This window comes from Pseudoliparis swirei, chromosome 19 (assembly GCF_029220125.1).
Source record: "Pseudoliparis swirei isolate HS2019 ecotype Mariana Trench chromosome 19, NWPU_hadal_v1, whole genome shotgun sequence".
In the NCBI taxonomy this organism is placed as follows: domain Eukaryota; kingdom Metazoa; phylum Chordata; class Actinopteri; order Perciformes; family Liparidae; genus Pseudoliparis; species Pseudoliparis swirei.
In genome coordinates this window covers 1,012,059-1,032,000 of record NC_079406.1, presented here as the reverse complement: position 1 = coordinate 1,032,000, position 19,942 = coordinate 1,012,059, and the positions used below count along the sequence as shown (strand labels likewise).

The window sequence follows — 19,942 nt, the reverse complement described above, 5'->3', positions numbered from 1 at the left end:
ATGTGTACAGCTGGAGGAGACTAACAACTACAAGTTTTAATCCTCAAAGTACAACAAGATGCAATGCTGCCACTTAGTGGGAACCATGGAGGCTTTGTTGAGACACATTTTAGAAAAATAATAACACAATCTGTGATAGAGGGATATAAATAATTTATTAATTTAGGAAATGATGGTTTTACAATAGCATATTGCTCTGAAACGGTAAATATACATAACATGGAATACACTAAAACTACAATAATAATATTAACTGTAAACCTAGGATAAGTAACTATAAACATTACTTATTGCAAATGTCTCGTGATCATACATGTGATCAGATGATATAAGGTTAGTTAATTGTTTAATTCCTTAAATAGTATAGCTGCACAATGCTGATATGTATGGAGGACTCAAAATTACTTAAGTATAAATAAATAAATGCATGAATAAATAGAGGAATAAATAAATGCTTAAATAAATAAATATAGGAATTAATAAATATAAGTTAGAAATCAACAGGACATCATTAAATAAATATATCTCTACATTTCTGTATTTCTTCATTTATTTATTTCTCTATTTACGTGTCCACGCGTATTTCTTCATTTATTTATGTGTGACATTTACGTGTCCGTATATTTTGACGTTTTAGTTGAAAGTTTAACCGGAAGTGCAGTTCCTCCGTTCACCCTCTCACTCCGGTCGTTTCCGGTAAACATGGCGGGGGAACCAGCGGTCACCGAGCTAACGCCTGCCGCGAAGTCGCCTGCCGCCTTCGCGCCGTTCGACTTCTCGCAGCCGCCGGACATCGACGGCTTCAGCCGGCTGCCGGCCGACAGAGACGAGACCGTCAAGGAGAAGTTCCTGAGGAAGACGAAGGAGAACCCGTTCGTCCCGATAGGTGAGCGGCGGCGCGGGGCGGCGGCGGCGGCGCTGGGCGGCGGCGCTGGGTGGCGGCGGCAGAGACGCGGCGGCGCGGGGCGGCGGCGGCAGAGACGCGGCGGCGCGGGGTGGCGGCGGCAGAGACGCGGCGGCGGTAGAGACGCGAGACGCTGCTTCATTCTGAAGTCGAGTCACATGTCGGGTAGAGGTGAACGTTTATAACTCAGCCTCGCGCGAGCTAACGGCTTCAGCTCACACCGGAAGTGCGTCACACGGAGTATCTACTGCGTGTTTGTCACTGTGAGAGATGGAGGCAGCCGGTGTTACGGTTTAACACGCGGCCGTGTTAACTGGAGACTTCACGTATAGCTGTCCTCGTGGATGCCGCTTGGTTTAATGTAAGGAAGTGTTAACCACCTCGAATACTTAATCATACAAACTGTAAGAATTAAACAATGCGACCGTCACGAGGCAGCTACGTGTGTGTAACCATGACAACACGGTCGCGTCTTCGACCGTAACACCGGGCTGACTTTCATCTGGAAACGTGAAGTCTCGTTGCCCTTGAGCCAATGTTTACACGGTCCAGGGAAATGAACCAACAACGGATTGTTTGTTGTAATTATTTTACATTTTGTAATATGACGTTTGGGACAATATTTCTAAATATATTCAGAACGAATAACGTGTTTTCCCAATTTTATTTCATTTATATTCTTCAAAACTAAATTGTACAATCAGCATGTGTAATATCAGAACCGACCAACCATGCATTGCCAGATAGACACGACTATGACCGTTTGACCTCTGTTGATGCTCCGCTGTCCTTCCTGTCTCTAAACGACGAGCTTCCAGCTGTCACGCGTGTGTTTGTACTTCCTGTACATGACCTTGGATCCACCTTGACCTTCTCTCGGTCCGCGTTCTGTGACGTTCTGCAGGTTGCTTGGGGACCGCGGGCGCTCTGGCTTTCGGTCTGCGTGCCTTCAACCAGGGGAAAACCCGGCAGTCCCAGCTGATGATGAGGGGCCGGATCTTTGCTCAAGGCTTCACGGTCGTTGCCATCATAGCCGGCGTCTTCATCACAGCTGTGAAAGCCAAACAATGAAGAGGGACCGGTCCCACTGGACTGATGACCTGTCCCGAGTTATGTCTCCTACGTTGTTCAGGTGCCTCGGCTCGTGCCAACACTACTTATTATCTACGACACGTTGATCACATCTTTATCTCCGGGCTCGGCCCGTGGATCAGGAGAACCGCCAGAGCTCTACTTGTGTTGTGCAGACAGGACGGAGTAAAATGATGACTCAACATTAATGATGTGCTTCTTGCTCTTCTGGAGGGTTGGGTTTCAAATGTCCCCATCCAATGATCGTCTGGCTGATGAAATAAACATAATCTGAAGCTGGTGTGCAGAGTGTATTTCAGATGAAGCTTCACTTGGATTCAGTTTTTTTTTATGAATGTCCTGGATGAGTCGATCTGAATGGAAGGAGACCGGCCAACCTTCACTACTCAGGAGGACCGAGTGGTCCTGCAGTGTGACTCCTGTTCACGTGTTTATCACTCGGATGCTTAACACTCAGAGTACAGGTGTCAAACACAAGGCCCGCCCGCCGAATTGCCCGCGCTTTTATTTTGAAGGTTTCAAATTAATGGATTAATGTTGTAATATTAGAGACATTTTCTTATGTACAATATTTCTACACTCAAATAAACAATCAAATGCAAAGAGTTATTTAACGACATGTTCGGAGTTTTTGAAGTGTTTCCGGCCCTTTAAGAGGCGGCCGTGATGCTGATGAGGCCCTCGGAGAACATGAGTTTGACCTCCCTGCTCTAGATAACCACATCATGTATAACCTCACATCTACTCACTGGATCCTACACAGAACTTAGAGGGCAACAACCTTCTCAGGGAAACCAACAGGACAAATGAATGAGGTCATCATAGCCGCTGTCTTTTATTTTCCAATTCCCTTTCAACTTTCTCGTTTCTTCATAACGTCCAAACAGGCAACACGTGAAACGATGTGCAGACGTTGCTGTGGAAATGTACAACCTGGTGATTACTGTTTGAACACTAAACGAAGCATATTGGGTATAAAAACTTCAAAGAAATTATGGGATATCAAATCGCGTTAAATCTCAAAATTTAGATCTTTGGTTGAGTTATTTTATTTTGTCTAATTGAAGAAGCTGAATATTCAAACTGGAGGAAGCGCGAAGTCAACAAGGCCACAAGCTTATGCATTTAAAACAAATATGCTTCCCATGTTAATATGAGTGTTATATGACATGTGAACAGACGCTGATGGGTCGACGTCGATGAGGCAGAAGTGGTTTCAATCTGATGAGCCGTCAGGGCTGCTTCGGGTTTGACATCAAATAAAATGCTAATTCATAAAAACTATAAAATGTGCATCCAAAAATATTATTAGCTTAGGCATGCACTAAACTGACCTAATGACAATGTGTAAGATAACCGGGAAGGAGAACGTTTAATTTAAAAAGGAACGGTATTCTCTTAAATATAGCTGTGATCAAACTGAGCAGCCAAAGGAACAGCAGCAGTCCTTCACTCCTCACAGGAGAGGGAGCAAGGAGATTCAATATATTAGGCATCAAGAAAGGCGGGAAGTTTTCAAAAGATTATAAACACACCGGGACAGAGAAACCGCCGTGAGGTCGAGCTCAACGCCTCCACACCGTTCTCTAGCGGACGAGAGGCGCCTGCTTCAGAGAAATGAGGACGGAGCGCATCCGAGAGACGTCCTTCGCCTGCCTGCTGGTTTTGGGGTTGAAGTCACAGAGGTGGGCGACCCGGCCCCACTCGGACCCCGGGCCGTCGGCGCCGCCGTCCTCGGCCAGGGAGTCCTCCTCCGACGCTCTGCGGCAGGAGAGAGATGAAGGAGCTGTGATGTCAGAGACGGCAAAGTCGCATCGCAGGAACGGCAACATGCTCAACAACGGCATGCGGGTCTTTACACCGGTCGTTTATTAAAACCTATGAGGAGCAGTCAGATCTACACAGGGAGCACGGCACTGGGCCAGCAGGGGGTGGAGGCGGGGCATGCGTCGGTCGTCTCGCTCTGGGGGGCCGGCGACATTACGAAGCACAAGGACTCTACACCTACACAAAGCCTACGACGTCAGCGTTAGGCTGCTTGTAGAACGCCTTGTCAGCAATCCTAGTGCAGCCAAGGACGCAGGAAAGAGAAGGAGAGAAGTTCAGTCAAAACCACAAGCAGAGAACAGTTAGGGCACGAGAAGGGTGGAGCAGCAACAGCTCCACGAAGGTGGAGACACAGCTTTAAACACTGAACACCATGTTTCTGCATTCATGTTCAAATATGAGATCAACTGGAGGGAAAATAAAAGAATTACAGACTGAGTTAGTGCTCGGCTAAAATATATATATATAATAGAAAATATATTTATATAAATATCATATATATACAATATATAGTATATATATAAATAATAATAATTATATATATATAATATATGTATACTGTATATATATATAATATATATTATAATTATTATATATATATACTATAGCAAATGTCACAGTTTTCATCCATATAGTATACATAAATAATATATATACATATTTTTATATATATAAATAATATGGATGAAAACTGTGACATTCCTTCTAGCTTCCTGCTTAGTGTTTCAGGCATTCTAACTGGACACCCTGATGTCTCAGACGGGTCCCTTGGGGACAGACTGGTTAACACAGAGCAACACGGCGTGTCGTTGGGCAAGAGAACAGCTGGTGAGTCATGAGAGGAGGACATGTTCCTGTAGAGCAGGGGTGCTCAATACGTCGATCGCGGCGTTGTATGGTAGATCGCATGACATAAACAAACATTGGCCCGCCCCCCTGTCACTTTCTCTATAGCGCCACATTACAGCAGCAGCACGTCATTTCTGTCTCTACGTGTCGCGTTAACAGTCCTCTGCCCGCCGTCTCGTGCGCCGCAGAGCTCCGACACCGGTTTGCGCGCATCGGGACGGAGCAAAAAAAAAGTCAACAACTCTGCTCGGCTCGCGCGCGGCAGGTGAGCACACTCACTAGCACCCCCCGTCAACAACTCTGCTCGGCTCGCGCGCGGCAGGTGAGCACACTCACTAGCACTAGCACCCCCCCGTCAACAACTCTGCTCGGCTCGCGCGCGGCAGGTGAGCACACTCACTAGCACTAGCACCACCCCCCCCCCCCCCCCGTCGGTCGATCGCCTTGACTTGGTCACATCATAAGTAGCTCGCATGCTGAAAAAGTGTGAGCACCCCTGCTGTAGAGGAACAACACCCACTGAGTCAGACTAAAACATGGATTAGTTCAAAGACTTTCTTTAAATAAGCAATAAATAAATGAGCAATGCTCTCCATTATAACGAAAAGAAACGGTTACAATACTTGTATAGACATCGTATTCTGCTTAAGGGACGGACCTGTTGTTGACCTTGTTCTTCCCCATCTGGTCGCTCTGGTGGACGTGCCAGTCCTCCAGCTCCTTCTTGGCCTTCTCTCTCCACTCGGCCTCCGCCGCCTTGGACGCCAAGTCTGGTGAGGGAGCAGCAGAAGGACACGTCAGAGTCCTCTAGTGGGGACCTAGAGGACGACACATCAGAGTCCTCCAGTGGGGACCTAGAGGACTACATGTCAGAGTCCTTTAGTGGGGACCTAGAGGACACATCAGAGTCCTCTAGTGGGGACCTAGAGGACTACATGTCAGAGTCCTCTAGTGGGGACCTAGAGGACACGTCAGAGTCCTCCAGTGGGGACCTAGAGGACTACATGTCAGAGTCCTCTAGTGGGGACCTAGAGGACACATCAGAGTCCTCTAGTGGGGACCTAGAGGACACATCAGAGTCCTCTAGTGGGGACCTAGAGGACACGTCAGAGTCCTCCAGTGGGGACCTAGAGGACACGTCAGAGTCCTCCAGTGGGGACCTAGAGGACTACATGTCAGAGTCCTTTAGTGGGGACCTAGAGGACACATCAGAGTCCTCTAGTGGGGACCTAGAGGACTACATGTCAGAGTCCTCTAGTGGGGACCTAGAGGACACGTCAGAGTCCTCTAGTGGGGACCTAGAGGACACGTCAGAGTCCTCCAGTGGGGACCTAGAGGACTACATGTCAGAGTCCTTTAGTGGGGACCTAGAGGACACATCAGAGTCCTCTAGTGGGGACCTAGAGGACTACATGTCAGAGTCCTCTAGTGGGGACCTAGAGGACACGTCAGAGTCCTCCAGTGGGGACCTAGAGGACACGTCAGAGTCCTCTAGTGGGGACCTAGAGGACATGTCAGAGTCCTCTAGTGGGGACCTAGAGGACACGTCAGAGTCCTCCAGTGGGGACCTAGAGGACACGTCAGAGTCCTCTAGTGGGGACCTAGAGGACACATCAGAGTCCTCTAGTGGGGACCTAGAGGACTACATGTCAGAGTCCTCTAGTGGGGACCTAGAGGACTACATGTCAGAGTCCTTTAGTGGGGACCTAGAGGACATGTCAGAGTCCTCTAGTGGGGACCTAGAGGACTACACATCAGAGTCCTCTAGTGGGGACCTAGAGGACATGTCAGAGTCCTCTAGTGGGGACCTAGAGGACTACACATCAGAGTCCTCTAGTGGGGACCTAGAGGACACGTCAGAGTCCTCTAGTGGGGACCTAGAGGACACGTCAGAGTCCTCCAGTGGGGACCTAGAGGACTACATGTCAGAGTCCTCTAGTGGGGACCTAGAGGACACATCAGAGTCCTTTAGTGGGGACCTAGAGGACTACATGTCAGAGTCCTCTAGTGGGGACCTAGAGGACACATCAGAGTCCTCTAGTGGGGACCTAGAGGACGACACATCAGAGTCCTCCAGTGGGGACCTAGAGGACTACATGTCAGAGTCCTCTAGTGGGGACCTAGAGGACACGTCAGAGTCCTCCAGTGGGGACCTAGAGGACACGTCAGAGTCCTCTAGTGGGGACCTAGAGGACATGTAGTCCTCCAGTGGGGATGTAGAGGACTACATGTAGTCCTCTAGTGGGGACCTAGAGGACTACATGTAGTCCTCCAGTGGGGATGTAGAGGACTACATGTAGTCCTCTAGTGGGGACCTAGAGGACTACATGTAGTCCTCCAGTGGGGATGTAGAGGACTACATGTAGTCCTCCAGTGGGGATGTAGAGGACTACATGTAGTCCTCCAGTGGGGATGTAGAGGACTACATGTAGTCCTCCAGTGGGGACGTAGAGGACTACATGTCCCAGTGACTCATGTCTCCCTCACCTAAAGCTTCGAGGCGTGTCTTCTGCTCCTCCCTCCACCTGCGTAAGCTCTCCGGCTCTTGTCTCTGGACGTCCACCTGGGCGATGGCGGCGTAGCCGTCCGTCGGGCCGTTGGCCTCCTTGAGGAGGACGTGAATCATTTACTCCATTAGAATTAAAACAATATACAACGTGATCATACGTAAAGTAGTTCTATGTAAAGTACTTCAAACCGTGAAGGAATGCCAGGATAAAAACAAAAAGGTGAAGTAATCAAGCTTAAAAAACACACTGGCTAAAAGACTGCAACTCCCATAATGCACCACCAGCAGGCTGCTAATTACGTTAAGTTGGAACACCTGCAAAGGGAAGGAGAATCTCTCAGGAAACGACTCTGGTCCAGAAGCCTCTCCTCTGGTACTGTAACAACACTCTTGTTGTGATGAGCTTTATTACTAAGACCAATGTGTTGGATTTAAATAGTTTATTTACATGTTTGTATAACTTGGGCAGGAAGTAGAACACGTAGAAACTAAACACACAAAAGGTATACACGTTGCACATAATTGAAGATAGAGCAGGCTGCAGGTGCATGTGGAGCTCACCTGGTACAAGTCCTCGTTCTCGGTGGAGGGCTCATCTTCCAAAGCGTCTGACATTGTTGAAGCAAAACAGAGAAGTCTGTTAGTGAGGAGCTGAGAGGAGCTTTCTCCTGGAGGAGCTGAGGGGAGCTGAGAGGAGCTTTCTCCTGGAGGAGCTGAGAGGAGCTGAGAGGAGCTTTCTCCTGGAGGAGCTGAGGGGAGCTGAGAGGAGCTTTCTCCTGGAGGAGCTGAGAGGAGCTGAGAGGAGCTTTCTCCTGGAGGAGCTGAGAGGAGCTGAGGGGAGCTGAGAGGAGCTTTCTCCTGGAGGAGCTGAGAGGAGCTGAGAGGAGCTTTCTCCTGGAGGAGCTGAGAGGAGCTTTTTCCTGGAGGAGCTGAGAGGAGCTGAGAGGAGCTTTCTCCTGGAGGAGCTGAGGGGAGCTGAGAGGAGCTGAGAGGAGCTTTCTCCTGGTCTAGCTGTGATCTCTCCTGTGCAGGTGACATTACGCCTCAGCAATGCGGCTGCACCTGTTCGTCCGCAGCTCCGTCAGTTAACTAACGTAACCGGTTTTTCCGGTATGACCCGCGAGCTAGCATGTGTCCTGTTAGCCCAGCATTAGCTCAGTTTAATAGCTACCGTAATATATAACGTTTATAACGTGACTGAACGTGCTTGGTCTCAATCTACGTTCACGTACGTCAGTTTTGACGTCGGCTGGACGCGCTGCTGAATCTACGTTCACTAACGTAACCTACGGAGTCGGTCAGTTAGCTCTGAGCGGCTAACGTCCAGGAGCCCACCGTCTCAACCCGTGACGCCATTGTTCTGCTAACGGCTCTAACGCGAGCTAACTCCGGTACCGGCCCGGTCCGGACCACGGAATCGGGAGCTAGCTCGTTAGCTCGTCTGCCAGCCGAAGATGACACTAAACTTGCCGTAGCTGGCCGGTGTCGGCTCCGGCTTGAGCTCCGGTTCCGGCTCCGGAGCGGACGTCTGCTCTCCGTCGTCCGCTTCTTCCAGCGACCCGAACCCGTCTCCGTCGTTCTCGATCCCCGCGATCTCGCTCTCCTGCTGCGCCAGGAACGCGGCGGCGGGGTCCTCCTCGGTCGGGTGCGCGCCGGCGTCCGCCATCTTTCACAAAGTGTTGACAAGTTGAGCTGCGCAGCTTGTTCGGGTTCCGCGTCACCGCGTCGAGAGAAACGTCGATGAAAGACTAAATGTGTGTTCTCTAATGTCAGATATTACACGGTAACGTCAAACTACTGTAAGCAACCGGGCAATCAAACTAGTCTGTAATAAACCATCTATCTTCGACCCTCACTGATGATTCATGGCCGCTCCGCTGATGGAGCAGGGGACCGGTCCCCGGGGCGGCGGTCTGGCGCCACCTGGTGGCCACCTGCGGCATCGCCACGCCTCAGAGTGACGTGGAAACAACATGACGTGTTTATTGGTCGTATTGCAATTTTTTAATAAAACATTCATGAAATTTGGTCTCTGCTTTTAACCCATCCTTAATGTTGCCGTTACTTATACTCATAAGAATAGGCGTTACATTTATACACAAAATGCAGCTAAGCAGACGATTTAAACAACACATTACATTATTTATTTTTAAAGTCAGGTTCTTGTTAAAATACCACACATACAACCTATTTAGAAACGATTTTTAAGAATAACAAAACAAAATCCATTACCTAAATAAGGGTAGCAATAACATTGTGCACATTTCTTTAAATTTATTTTAAAACGTCAAACGTTATTTAGTTAGTTTTTAGTATCAGAAACAAATATACTCACGTAGAATAACTTAAATTAACATCGTCCATTTTATTTAGTTTTGCAACTTGGCAACCTTAAAGTAGTTCTTACCAAATCCTTCTAACATAACTCGTAACAGTTATAATTTATGTAATTATAACTTAGAGTAACATAATTATAACTTAGAGTAACATATTCACAGGGTCGCTACAATAGTTATAACTTAGAGTAACATAGTTATAACTTAAAGTAACAGTTATACCTTAGAGTAACATAGTTATAACTTACACCTTTTTATAAAGGATGTATTTTCTTTTTAAAGTGTCATAAACAGTCCTCTGGTGATTGACGTGGACTCCTCAGTGAAGCTCGGCCTCCTCTTCCTCTTCCTCCTCCTCCCGCAGCGGCCCATGTGACTTCTGACGTTTCAGTCCTACTAAAAGAATGTGAGGGGAAGATCCTGCTGCTCACCGACGGATCCACGGTGGCTTCCTGACGTCCTGGAGGAAGGAACCCGTTACCGCTTACCGAGAGACCTGAGACCGCAGAGCGTTACCTCACCACCGATAGACCGACTGGAGATGTTCGGAGAGGCACAAGAGGTGAGCGCGTTCACGTGTCCGCGCATTGGAACGCATTCCTCCGTGCGCGCGCGCGTGTGTGTGTGAGAAGTTATTGTTTTCCAAACTTCCCCGTCTTTAAGTTCTCGACCGGGCTCCGTCACTCCCGGTCGAGGCTCGTGCGTCGGCTCCGCGCTCTCCGCCCACCGGTCTTTGTTGGAGCCGGTTTCCGTGTTCCTCCCTGCACTAACCCCCCTAACCCCGGTGTGAACGGGACCGGGTCCTCCCTGCACCGTGGTCCCGACCGACCGTCTCCAGCCGGTAACCGGCGCTTTTTAAAGTCCCCATTGCGCATATTGAGCAACGTTCACAGGGACCCCACCCCCCTCTTGGGGACCCCATGCATGACAGCATGTTGACGTCTCCTCTCTTAATATAGTTGTGTATTTAATCCGGATGCTTCTGGTTTCTCCTGATGTTCTGAACCTCTGAATAATGGATGCTGTGGACCTCCGTCTCCTGGTGCTGCTGCTCTGAACTTCCTCCCTGGAGGTCTGAAGTGTTTCTGTAAACCATGAAGGTCTCTGATGGAAGCTCCTCGTGTGAAGTGTGTTCCCGTATCCTGGAGCAGAGGAGCCCCACAGCAGCGTCTCTGTTGCTTTAAGGACTTTAAGATGTTAAATATAATTGCTGGTCTGCTTCGTGCTTCCTGGAGGAATGTTGGACCCGTTGCTCTCGCTGCCTCGTCGTGCTGAAGTCAACAAACACTAAAAACACGTCTCTGGCCTTTAATGTCGAGGCTTCTGCCAGAATCTCGGGCGAGTGGACGTCCCCCCTCCCCCCCCCCCTCTGTGACTCATGTGGGTGTTGGGCTGAAATAGTTTGGTGTAGTTTTACATTCCTTATATAGCCTCTAAGGAGCGAGGCGAAGGCTGCAGACAGCAGCGGGGGCGGGGGGGGGGGGGGGCGACGGGGCTGAGGGACAGACCTCCAGGACAAGGTGGGTCTGACACCTGGAGGAGGGGGAGGGGGGAGGGGGTCAGGCCCAGAGGTCAGAGGTCAGCTGTAACTCCTGGGCGACTCGGTGAAGTTGCCTTTGGTTTCTAAAATAACGAGTTCTTTGGTGACTTGCTGGTTCTAGTTCAGTCAGCGGGCAAAGTCGCTTCACACGGTTTTGTGTGTGTGTGTGTGTGTGTGTGTGTGTGTGTGTGTGTGTGTGTGTGTGTGTGTGTGTGTGTGTGTGTGTGTGTGTGTGTGTGTGTGTGTGTGTGTGTGTGTGTGTGTGTGTGTGTGTGTGTGTGTGTGTGTGTGTGTGTGTGTGTGTGTGTGTGTGTGTGTGTACACACACGTACAGAGAGACGTCTGTTCTCTGAGAGTTCAGCGCTGCTGTGACCGTCCAGCTTGATGTTTCTGTCCTCTGCATTGTGGGAACGTCTCACATGCGCCGTCCTCCATGTGGACCCTCACCTGACGCTCGCCTGAGGGTCCACATGTTGATGAACAATATGTCTCAGATCTGGTGTATTCTTGTTATGCGAGAGTTAAATTGATTATTTATCCGATACGTTTTTGTCTTAAACCTTTACAGACGTAACTTTCTCTCCTCGATGATGTCGACACATGTTCCTGTGAGGAATGTGCTGGAGCACGAGCCAACATGACGCTCTTTTGATTAAATCTGTTTCCTCTCCTCTCGTCTCCTCTCCCAGGCCATGAGCGTCTACTCGGTGACCCTCAGCGGCCCGGCGCCCTGGGGCTTCCGGCTGCAGGGGGGCAAGGACTTCAGCATGCCGCTCACCGTGTCCAGGGTAAGCTTGATGTCAACAAGTACAACATGCATAACACACGTGCATCGCGTGGAGTCGTCTCGGCCTCCACGCCATGAGTCCACCTGAGCGTCTCTCCTGTGTGCTCACTCCTTTCCGGCGTGCCGACGGCGTGCTGCTGGCTGCGTCTCCATGTTCGGTCAGCGGATGAATTTAAATACTTGAAGAGAGCAGCAACCACTTTCCAGCCCTTATAAGCGCAGCCCTACTTTGCCTGATACACACACACACACTTACAGACACACACACACATGCACACACACACAACATCATTCCAACATGGCTGCCTGCGCTCACAGATCTGGCAGCCTGGCGCTGTGGCGCTGAGACTTTACAAGAGGCTGCAGAGACGTTTCTTTGACCAGCGGTGTTCAACGTTGCAGCTTCCTGTCGGAGAGGATCAAGATTCAAGATTCAAGATGTTTTATTTATCAGGAGTTACATCACACACGGTCTCACATGAGGACCAGCACGGCCGAAAGAGAGTGTGTGTGTGTGTGTGGGGGTGTGTGTCGTACCTGTCGAGGTGTGTGTAGAGGTGGCGTCACCCTGTGGGGGGGCGGAGCTACCCCAGCCATGTCGGGACATGTCTGCTCTCTGAGACCCAATGTTCCCCTTGCATCCACGACTACGGGTTCTTCTTCTCACGAGAGACCGGCAGCTGAGCGGTGTGATGTCATCACCGTGGAGACTGGCGTGCTGTGGGGTGGATGTGAGCCGGTATTTGGATAATCAGCCGGTGCAGGAAGCCGGTTGTTCTGACCCACGTTCGTCACGCATGCTGCGTCCTGCCCTCAGATGGCTCCTCCATGTTCTGCAGTGCAGAGTCTTTCATGGTCAGGTTAGTCTGAGCAGCTCGCTGTGACATCACGGCTCCCGCTCTTTAAAACCCAAACCGGTCCAGCTCAGTCTGGATCCTTAACGGGAGCTGATGTCCACCAGGCTGCCGTACGTGGAGATGTGACAGGCTCTCTGTTGACTTCTGTTGGCTCTCCTGGTGCTTATCATAGCACACTGGACAGTGAACCACAGGGTCCAGAGGAGGGGCTGTACTCCTCAGAGAGAGATATCTATTTATATTTATATATATATATGAATAAATACATTTAAAATATATATATATATATAAGGAGTACAGCCCCTGTTGGGCAGTGTTCCTCCTCTGGATATATATATATATTTAAATTATATAAATACATTTATATATATAAATAGATATTTATTAGAGCTGTCAATCGATAAAAAAAAATTAACTAATTAATCGCATATTTTGAAATTCATTAATCGCGATTAAAAGTTAGTTTTCTTCTTTTTAAAGACAAAACTTCACAGAGCTTTGTTTTCAAAGAGGCTCCTACCTATAAAGTGCCAGTGAGGTATTTAATATTGTGGATGATAAATTGAAACATCCAGATTAGTAAGAAAAAATAAGTATATTGAGACACATTGGTCCTGTCATCTTTAACACTGAACAGCAGAACCAGTGGCCTTGGTAACTGACTGACATTCACATATGTCACGTTAACCCTCTGGAGGCTGGGGGCATTTTATACATTTTACAAAAACATTTTAATTCACCTTTTAAAGGCGTTTTCATATGACACACCCCCACGTGTTCTACATCAAACATTCCAGAACAATCTCAGCTCTATTCAATGAGGCTCATTGTCCTCGCGCCGTGTTCTCTGCTCTCTGACTGACAGGCTGCGAATGAGCCTTACCTGTGAGGTGGGAGGTCCTTTGTGATTTACTGAGTGTTCATTGGTTGTTTTTTTCCCGAAATGTTGACAGACAAACGGATTGACCAATCACGGTGAAGGTTTCGTGTGACGAGTTCTTTCCGCGCCGCGTCCCCCGACACGTCGCCCCTTCGTTCCTCTGTGTATCAGAGGGGGAGACGGGAGGAAGGAGGAGCAGGAGGAAACCCGACTGATTCATCCACGAGTTAAACTCATTTATGATCCTTATTTTCGCGGAGAAATAATTGTTTTAAAAACGGAAACGGTGTCAAACCGTACTGCCGCGGTTTGACACTCAGAGGAGTGTAAAAACTTCAACGCACACCGGAAGTAAACAAAGTTGAGTTAATTGCGCTAAAATATTTTAGTGCGTTAACGCGGCCAAATTAATCGCATAGATTAACGCGTTAACGCCGACAGCCCTAATATTTATATATATAAATAGATATTTATATATAAATACATATATATATATTTTATATATATATATAAATAGATATTTATATCTAAATACATATATATTTTTTATATATATAAATAGATATTTATATCTAAATATATATATATATAGATATTTATATATAAATACATATATATTTTTTATATATATATATCCCCAGGGAGACGCTCACTTGGCCTGCAATAGTTTAATGGGAGGTCTTTGGAGCCGATGAGACGAGAAGCTCAACCAGACCTTCGTTTAGAGGCGATACCACGATGAAGACGTTGGCGGTCAGAAGGCTCGGTACAGGCGCCGTGGGTCCGGATGGATCCGTGTGTTCCAGAGTCTGAGGATCAGATGCCAGTCGGTGCTGTTGACGTCTGATTCTACTGGCCTGGCCTCATCGCGGCAGAGTGTTGCATCATCCATTACTTCATGATGAGTCACCAGCCTGTTTCTGTTGGACTGTGAAGAACATCGTGATCTTCTTTGTGTTGATTGGTCCGTGACGCGTCGCCGTGTGAGAGCAAGCTGGTTTCCTTGCTCCCTGAATCCTCTTTTCCTTCCTCCTTTGTCCTGGAGCCAGGAGAGCTCTGCTTCCTCAGCATTCCTGGGATGCTCCTCGTCTCCACCAGACGGTCCTCTCGTCTCCTGGGTCTCATCCGTCTCGTCTGATGGACTCCTGCCGTCTCACTGGAATACATTACCCCATGAGATCAGAGGGAAGCAGTCGCCGTGAAGGAAACAAGTGTCTGACCTTTTCCTTGAACAAACCCATTCATCACCTGGAACAATATGTACATAACTAATTTCCCTCTCGTCGTATTAATAACTCAGAGTTGTTTTCATATCCCTGGTTCGTTGTATATTCTGAACTCTGTGCTCGTGACCCTCCACATCCCATGAAGAAAGACGATCTGAGGCTCTCTGTTCTCATGACGTCATCGCTGCACTCGCACGCCTCCAGCCCGGTGAACACATGTCCGCCAGGGTCGGGGAAGTTATTAGTATTTAAGGGGAGAGTCATTTAATATTCTTCTTTCATAAAGATTTAGTGTGAGACCTTTAAATATGCAGCGGCTCAAACTGTTGAAGCAGGATTCTGTGTCTTTGTCTTTTCTCCACAACAATGAGCCGACTCTCTCCCTCAGACCTCTGAGAGCGAAACCGTATCTCTCCCTCCACATGTGTGAGGAGCTTCCTGTTTCAGAAGGAGAGGCTCTAGGAGGCCAGCGCTCCTCATAGCGCCTCATCTCCTCCACCTCCTCCGGGAGGTTCTCCTTCCTCTGCCGGTCCATGAACATCACGACGGGCTCCTGAGCTCCTCAACGCTCACAGACAATGTTTGGAGGAAATTGCGGATGATGTCGATTCACCTCTACAGCAGCACAGCTGGAGTGTGTGTGTGTGTGTGTGTTGTTGGACCATCTGTTTTACCACCTGTAAACTCTTGGAACACGCCCCCTTTATCTGAGAGGCCTTGTTAGAGTGGTGAATTAATAATTCAGGACTAACTGATTTTATTCCAGACTCATGAGTTCTTATAGCAACATATACAACATGTGAAACACAATCAGAAGATATAAATAACAGAACCTTGTTCCAACAAGAAGAACACCTTGTGTCGCTCTGGAGTCATTTAGTTGACATTTAAATTTGCATTTAAAGTTCCTCAACATGGAGTCTCAAACATCTGACTGGCTCGTGAGCCGGACTCTGACTCTTGAACTGAATCTGTTTAATGTCCGATGACTGCCCCCCCCCCCCTTCCCCGGTGGCCTGTGGGGGAAGTGTAGTCGGCTCTGCACAGAGCAGTTTTAACCAGTGGCGGTTCGTCCATAGGGGGCGATGGTGCGCCACCCCTCTTAAAATTTGGAGATGAAAAAAAAAGAAGAAGAAGAAAAAAAAAATCCTGTCAAAAAACATATGCCAAATCATTTAAATAGTAAATATACCGTGTTGACGCGCTAAATGTGTGTGGGAGACCGTCAGCCTGTCAACAACCACTTAAGTTAATGTGAAAAAATATAATATATCGCCATTATCACGGAGAGAAGCCCTCCCTTTTCGAGGCGCTGGTCTAACGTGTGTGTACGCATCGATACAACATTTCAGTCGTTTTGGCAATGACCGGCTTCACATTGGCGGATGAAACTGAATCTTGGGCGCAAAACGTGCGCACGCGATTGGATTATTGGGCAGATCAGAGACCCGTATGTTCCCTCAGCCCATAGAGCAGTGTTGCCAGGTCCGCGGTTTTCCTGCGGAATCGGGCCACTTTTGAAGTGTTGCGCGGGTTGAATTTTTTGTCCTTGGTTCGGGTAGACCTATTTTGCATGCAAATTACATGAATATCTTTAAATAAAAATCCATATTTTAAATGAAATAATTTATTCATACCCAAATCCTACCAAACTGACTCCAGATCAGCACGTACACACATTTTATTTATGATAATATACTGTATCTAATTACACAAGGCCATTTTAGGACCTAGGTGAAATAACTGCTTTTAATGCTGGCAAACTAAACATATGTTGTTACTTTGTAGATATTACAATACATTTGGCAATGATAGCAATGCTGTTGGACTTTAAAAGCAGTGTATATGGTTTGGCACGGGCATATTTTGAGTTCTGATATTGGGCTGGTTTTATCTCACAGACCTGGCAACCCTGCCAGGGAGCTCCACCTCCACGCAGGTACGCGAGCAACATAGCTAGCAGAAGCTCGTTGTTAGCATGGCGTCGGTGACTGAAAACTCTGTGGTATCTCTACGCGAAAGACCTTTCGATCGACGGTCAGATATTGATAAGAAGAGGCTGAAAGAGTTGGGACCCGAACATCCGGAATTAAAAATTCAGCAGCAAATCGCTGACCGCGGGAGGACGTACACCCGGAGGTTCTCCTCTAGCCGATATGCTAACCGGAGCTGGTTAGCTGAATGCTCCATGAGTAATTCGTTTTTTGTTCCCCCTGTCTGTTGTTCCAAAGTCCTGGGACTGAAACTCTCTGGACTACAACGGGGTGAGGGATCTACAGAGCTTCAGACAAGTGTAAAGCACGAATCTTGCCGCAGTTATCTAGCTAAGAGCATGGAGCTAACTCGCTAACAGCTGTTAGCGAGTTAGCTTCATGCAGAGCAGTAGGAGACCGAACTGGCATCGAAACACAATGAAGAAGTTCTGAAAAACAGACACATTCCCTCAAGAATAATGAAACAGGCTGGTTACAGACATGATTGACTTTAACCAGAGAGTTATTGAGACGTTTGCCAACTTTAAAGAGAGGAGCTACTTGTCTTTACAGTAGTGGGTCTGCTCTGTCCCCCAATGTAACATGTGATCTCTCTGGCTCTATTCTGCTCTGAACCTCTTTCATGTGAGGGTGAAACTCTTTTATTTTGCAAACCTCTGAAACCCAACCCAATGTTCCTTAAAGCTGCTCTGAACCTCTCATGCCCAAAGTCACAGTGTGTTGATAGTTGTTATTGGACAGTGTTGAGCACGCTGTGTTCTTGAAATCAAGCTTTGTTTTTTACAATATTCTACTCAAAACCTCTTTTCTTCTCATTGTTGAGTGCTATTTAAACTGCCCCCCAAAAATTCACCAGCCGCCACTGGTTTTAACGTCTTCTGTCCACAGAGCTGTCCTCTGTGGCAGAAGACTTATGGCGTGGTCATAAAGTCTGCCCGTTGTCACTGAGGTGGTTTCTGATGACTCGACCCACATATCTGACTCTGCACCGCCACCTGGTCTCCCAGAAGACATGAAGCAGCATCTAGCTTCTCCCCTCGTTGGTTTATCTTCACAGTGAAACGAGGAGCTCTCAGCCGCTCTACGGGGAGCTCTCAGCCGCTCTACGAGGAGCTCTCAGCCGCTCTACGGGGAGCTCTCAGCCGCTCTACGGGGAGCTCTCAGCCGCTCTACGGGGAGCTCTCAGCCGCTCTCCGAGGAGCTCTCAGCCGCTCTCAGCCGCTCTCCGAGGAGCAGCGAGTCGCCGGCGTAGAGCAGACGGTTAATAGACCAGAATACGCCTTGCACTCTTCAGAAAGGTCATCCACATATAGATGAAGAGGAGCAGGGGGCAGCGCTCCATTGGTCACGCTGCAGAGACTCTCTGACCCGTCTCGGTGGTCTGAACCCCCCCCCCCCCCGCTCCGTGGAGAACAACTTAGTCATTGATTCAATCATTCAGCTTTATGTATTGAGGTGTGATGTCTCTTTAAATTCTTCCTTTAGTGCTTATACACATGAGTCTGTGTGAGGTGGTGATGTTCTCCTGAAGCCTCTCATAGGATCCAGAGCAACTGGTCCTGGATGTTTTGCCGGTTTTATTCTTAATAACTGTCGATGTGTCGTTCCCTGTGGGGTCGTGGTCTTCGTGTCGTGGGCGGTGCTCTAAGGTGCCTTGGTGTTCCTCCGGCGGTCCGGAGGCTCCGCATACTCCCGGGTTGGGTTTTCCATTTCTCAGAGGGATATTTGTGGCGCGGCATCAGCTGTGCCGTGTGAGTGATGTAAGGACAGACTGTCGCTCGCACCCCAAATAGCCGCGGAAAGAATAAAAAGTGAGCGGGTGCAGAGTTACACGGCTGGTACTTCTGTTGTAGAGCGACTTCAGTTCAACCAAAAAACAAGAGCAGAGCAGCTCGGAGGGACGCTCCTCAAGGAGAACACACAGCGTGGTATTTTGAAACGTTGGCTCGTGCTTTTGAAATGTGAGAGCGGACCGAAACAGCCCGCTGCGCCCTGACAGAGCGCCCTGCCAGAGCGCCCTGCCAGAGCGCCCTGCCAGAGCGCCCTGCCAGAGGGCCCTGCCAGAGCACCCTGACAGAGCACCCTGCCAGAGCGCCCTGCCAGAGGGCCCTGCCAGAGCGCCCTGCCAGAGCGCCCTGCCAGAGCGCCCTGCCAGAGCGCCCTGACAGAGGGCCCTGCCAGAGCGCCCTGACAGAGCGCCCTGCCAGAGCGCTCTGACAGGGCGCTTTGCCGCCACGAGGCCGCCTCGGTGGAGAGAACCTCCAGTCGTCCTCCTGCCTTCACTGAGCTCCACAGAGCGGTTCACGTCCGCTGCTCGTCGTGGCATCGCCGCCCTATGATGTCATCGCCCCTCTCAGGTAGAGTGCAGTGTGGTGCCTTCAGGGACCTGTTTTCCACAGTCCCACGTCATCCTCTCGGGTTTCCGCTCGCCCTCCTGCCGTCTGAGCGCAGCAACTTTAACTGCTGCCTCCTCGAGTGAGACAGCTGCACCTGAACCGGAGCCGCGGCACAGGTGTCCGTGTCCATCAGTAACTCTACACACACATGCACACACACACACGACTCCTCTTCAGCTCACCTTTGCGTGTGGACTCTATCGGTCCATGTTCCTGACGTCTACACAGGTGTGCATTGAAATATTCACCTCACATATAATCTGAAGCACAGGATTTAAAAAGCCTGGTGTGAAGCGTGTGGAGTCTGGGCTTTATGGGGATGTGTCCATCAGCATAACGCTGACCTCTGACCTGGTTCCTGTGTTCTTCTCCCTGCAGCTGACTCCGGGCGGTAAGGCGGCGCAGGCCGGCGTGGGCGTAGGAGACTGGGTGGTGTCCATCAGCGACTCCAACGCAGAAGACATGACCCACGTGGAGGCGCAGAACAAGATCAGAGCCGCAACTGACTGCCTCACCCTCGCCCTCAGCAAGTAGGTGGAACAGCTCCATGAAGCCTCAGCAAGTAGGTGGAGCAGCTCCATGAAGCCTCAGTTAGTAGGTGGAGCAGCTCCATGAAGCCTCAGCTAGTAGGTGGAGCAGCTCCATGAAGCCTCAGCTAGTAGGTGGAGCAGCGCCATGAAGCCTCAGTTAGTAGGTGGAGCAGCTCCATGAAGCCTCAGCTAGTAGGTGGAGCAGCTCCATGAAG

General features: G+C 49.0%; 3 protein-coding genes across 4 annotated transcripts in view; 2 read left to right on the top strand and 1 right to left on the bottom strand.

Moving 5' to 3' along the window:
• The first annotated feature begins 687 nt into the window (after positions 1-687).
• On the top strand, positions 688-2,306 carry higd2a (HIG1 hypoxia inducible domain family, member 2A). The gene is made up of 2 exons (XM_056438673.1): positions 688-886; positions 1,809-2,306. The coding sequence occupies exons 1-2, from the start codon at positions 703-705 to the stop codon at positions 1,973-1,975; spliced, it is 351 nt and encodes a 116-aa protein (XP_056294648.1). The 5' UTR covers positions 688-702; the 3' UTR covers positions 1,976-2,306.
• Positions 2,307-2,807: 501 nt separating this feature from the next.
• Positions 2,808-9,087, bottom strand: cltb (clathrin, light chain B). 2 transcript variants are annotated; one of them, XM_056438670.1, is made up of 6 exons: positions 8,652-9,087; positions 7,743-7,789; positions 7,160-7,277; positions 5,331-5,442; positions 4,005-4,058; positions 2,808-3,757 (listed from the first exon to the last, which is right to left on the bottom strand). In XM_056438670.1, the coding sequence occupies exons 1-6, from the start codon at positions 8,845-8,847 to the stop codon at positions 3,583-3,585; spliced, it is 702 nt and encodes a 233-aa protein (XP_056294645.1). In that variant the 5' UTR covers positions 8,848-9,087; the 3' UTR covers positions 2,808-3,582. The 2 variants fall into 2 exon arrangements, with proteins under 2 accessions (XP_056294645.1, XP_056294646.1); XM_056438671.1 differs by lacking the exon at positions 4,005-4,058.
• Positions 9,088-9,208: 121 nt separating this feature from the next.
• pdlim7 (PDZ and LIM domain 7) overlaps positions 9,209-19,942 on the top strand; it is a 34,658-nt gene continuing 23,924 nt past the window's right edge. The window contains exons 1-3 of the mRNA XM_056438669.1: positions 9,209-10,079; positions 11,747-11,845; positions 19,576-19,727. Coding sequence (XP_056294644.1) covers positions 10,059-10,079; positions 11,747-11,845; positions 19,576-19,727 — 272 coding nt within the window. The 5' untranslated portion in view covers positions 9,209-10,058. The remainder of the gene's footprint in view (positions 10,080-11,746; positions 11,846-19,575; positions 19,728-19,942) is intronic.